The following is a 2,624-nucleotide window of genomic DNA, read 5'->3' as shown; positions in this document are numbered from 1 at the left end:
ATATCAATACACATGTGACTCTTCACCAATACCTCAACATTCATCAATGTATTTAGTGATTCATGTATTTTAATAAGACTCTAACACAAATTTAACATTAATTTATGCTTTCATTTAACAAAAACACACACACTGATGAATTATGTTTATAAAATAATCAAGATATCAGCAAATTTTCAGAAATAAAATAGAATAAAATAAAAAGAAGTAAGAAACAAGTAACACACCGCATAACAGGTAAAATTAATGGGTACAATGATCTGTCATTTATTAAAAAATATATCACAATATCAGCTACATTAATTACCCATTTTTCCTCTAAACCAAGTAAACTACAGAAGCAAATCCAAACTATACAATCTTCTCTCAGCTTGTAATGACTTTCACAATTATGATTGCCTAAATAATCAACAATCATTTTAGCCACCACAGAAAGCTCTATAAATTAAGAGAAGAAAATAAAACATGCAACAACAATATTCCAACTTTGCTATAGCATGCAGCTACGAGGCATCAATATTCCAGTACTGGATCCACGAACATTCCTGCAGGATGAGGAGGCTGCTTTGTTCTTATAAAGAAGCTTGATGTCTTGTAATTTAATGTCTGTGCATGGATTAGTAATGCTACAATCAAAACTAACAGCTTCTGGAGTGGCAGATGTTCCTCTGATATTTCTATACGTGACCTTGCTGATCCGTATGCCTGAATTCTGCCGGGGACAGCCTTTGTTATCAGGGCAATAATTTTGATCTATTACAATTGGATTTTCAACGTTGTCCATAACAATGTTGTCAAATACAATGTTCCTAACGAAGCCTTTGCTTGGTCTTGCCCATGATTTTATTCTTATCCCATTGTCTGATCCGCTAAATACTGAATTCTTTAAGCTTATGTTTTGTACTCCATCTTCCTTTAACTCCTTCCCTAAGCTTCCAATGCTGTGTATTTCCAATTTCAATTCATTAGCTTTTAATGTCAGTCTGAAGGAGAAAAAGATTAAATAATAATAATAATAAATAAAGAAGTATGTAGCGACCGACATTAACTATCAATCCATCACGTCTTCAACTGATTATTGTGTAGAGTTGAATTTAATTACCTTACGCCATGGCCAGGTCCACATTTGAGATTAGTCATGAATAAATTATAAGTTCCTGGACCAATTGATACGCAATCATCTCCTGTTTGTAGTGTACATCCAATAATTGTAACACCCTTAGAAGTTTGAACATGAATTCCATCGGTGTTGGGGCTTTGGTCCGGCGCTATTGCCTTCACATTTCGAACAACCACATTGTTGCAACCATTGATTACAAGGTGGGTTTGTCGGCTATTAATCGATGTTAATCCACTTATCACAATGTTGTTTGCCCAATTGAATGTCATTGACTGCATTACATATACAATACATTTAACATAACTTTCAATTACTCTGGTAAAACTCGAACACAAAAGTGATTGAAATTACTGATAAGAAAAATCAAATACACTTTAATCTATCTAACGTTTCGTGAAATCGAATGTTCTATTTCAAGAGAATATTTAATAAAAAAGGTTAGAAAGAAATCAGAATTATCTTACTTTAATTTAAGTTTTAAAAACCATAGTTTGAAGTAGAATTTATTTTGAATTTCGTTAATATAATTTCTATGTTGGTATGGGTTATTTATAAAGATGTTATCAGATTAGAATCTCTGTTACAAACTGGTAGAAACCATGTTCTAACGTTCTCTAATCAAAATTTGAAATTTAACAGAAATGGACCATTGAATTTCAATGAAAGTTGAACACATACCGGAACTCCAACAGGACAATTCTTTCCAGACGTCTTGCAAGCCCAATAACTAGCACCTTTGCCGTCAAGAGTTCCACCAACCACAGAAACTTTGTTAACTTTAGAGAACAAAATCCAAGAATCTGAATTGCCAAGAGCACGATAATCCGAGGGTGCGACAACCGTGCCATCGATTTGAAACGTGATTTGGTTCTTACAAGGGCCTTTGAAAACAATGCCTTTAATTAAGAACCTTCCTTTAGGAACATAAATCGTAGAAGGCTTAGGTGAAGTACAAGCAGAAGCCCAGGCCTTGAGAAAAGAAACAGTTGAATCTGTTCTTTCATCACCTTTTGCACCAAAACTTATGACATTATAATTACCAGCACTTGATGCTTGGAAGAAGAGAGTGATTAACAGGAGACAGAAATGGATCGAGAAAAAGGGAAAGTTGGCCATTTTAATTTGTGTAGAGAAATCTAGCGTTTTTGAAATGTGTGTGTATCCAAATGGGAGTTGCAGTGGGTTCTATTTATAGTGTATTAAATCTAAAAACTTAAACGGATGAGGGGAGGGAGCTAACTTTGGTATTGGATCAAAGCAACCAACGTAGTGTATGAAAAGGGAATAAAAAAAGAAGTTAACTTGAATCTGAGATTGGGACGTTGCATGTGGCATGCACGTTAGAAGCACAAAGGTTTAGGGTCAAAGTTAATGAATCTACGTAACATGGCGTAGATTAGTTAAAGAAATTTGTTTATTCTTCATGCATGGTGTGTACGTTTTGTTTCAATTCCAATCATTGTTTATATTAACTGTACACCAACGGCCGTAGAGACAAATAGTC

The 2,624-nt window shown here is 34.2% G+C and overlaps 1 protein-coding gene across 1 annotated transcript; it reads right to left on the bottom strand.

Annotated features, from left to right (window-relative positions):
* Positions 1-231: 231 nt before the first annotated feature.
* Positions 232-2,262, bottom strand: LOC101217206 (polygalacturonase). Its single transcript, XM_004143775.3, has 3 exons — positions 1,799-2,262; positions 1,103-1,392; positions 232-941 (listed from the first exon to the last, which is right to left on the bottom strand). The coding sequence occupies exons 1-3, from the start codon at positions 2,234-2,236 to the stop codon at positions 491-493; spliced, it is 1,179 nt and encodes a 392-aa protein (XP_004143823.1). The 5' UTR covers positions 2,237-2,262; the 3' UTR covers positions 232-490.
* Between the last annotated feature and the right edge of the window lie 362 nt (positions 2,263-2,624).

Source organism: Cucumis sativus, chromosome 5 (genome assembly GCF_000004075.3).
Source record: "Cucumis sativus cultivar 9930 chromosome 5, Cucumber_9930_V3, whole genome shotgun sequence".
Lineage (NCBI taxonomy): Eukaryota > Viridiplantae > Streptophyta > Magnoliopsida > Cucurbitales > Cucurbitaceae > Cucumis > Cucumis sativus.
Note: the sequence above shows the minus strand (reverse complement) of the source record. Positions and strands in the feature narration are given on the sequence as shown.

What these genes read in the sequence shown, in the direction of transcription:
- LOC101217206 (XM_004143775.3), bottom strand. Translation starts at nt 2,236, where the DNA reads ATGGCCAACTTTCCCTTTTTCTCGATCCATTTCTGTCTCCTGTTAATC. An exon ending in ATTGTCCTGTTGGAGTTCCG is followed by an intron (nt 1,393 to 1,798) that starts GTATGTGTTCAA and finishes TATGTAATGCAG; the next exon opens with TCAATGACATTCAATTGGGC. An exon ending in GGACCTGGCCATGGCGTAAG is followed by an intron (nt 942 to 1,102) that starts GTAATTAAATTC and finishes GGAAATACACAG; the next exon opens with CATTGGAAGCTTAGGGAAGG.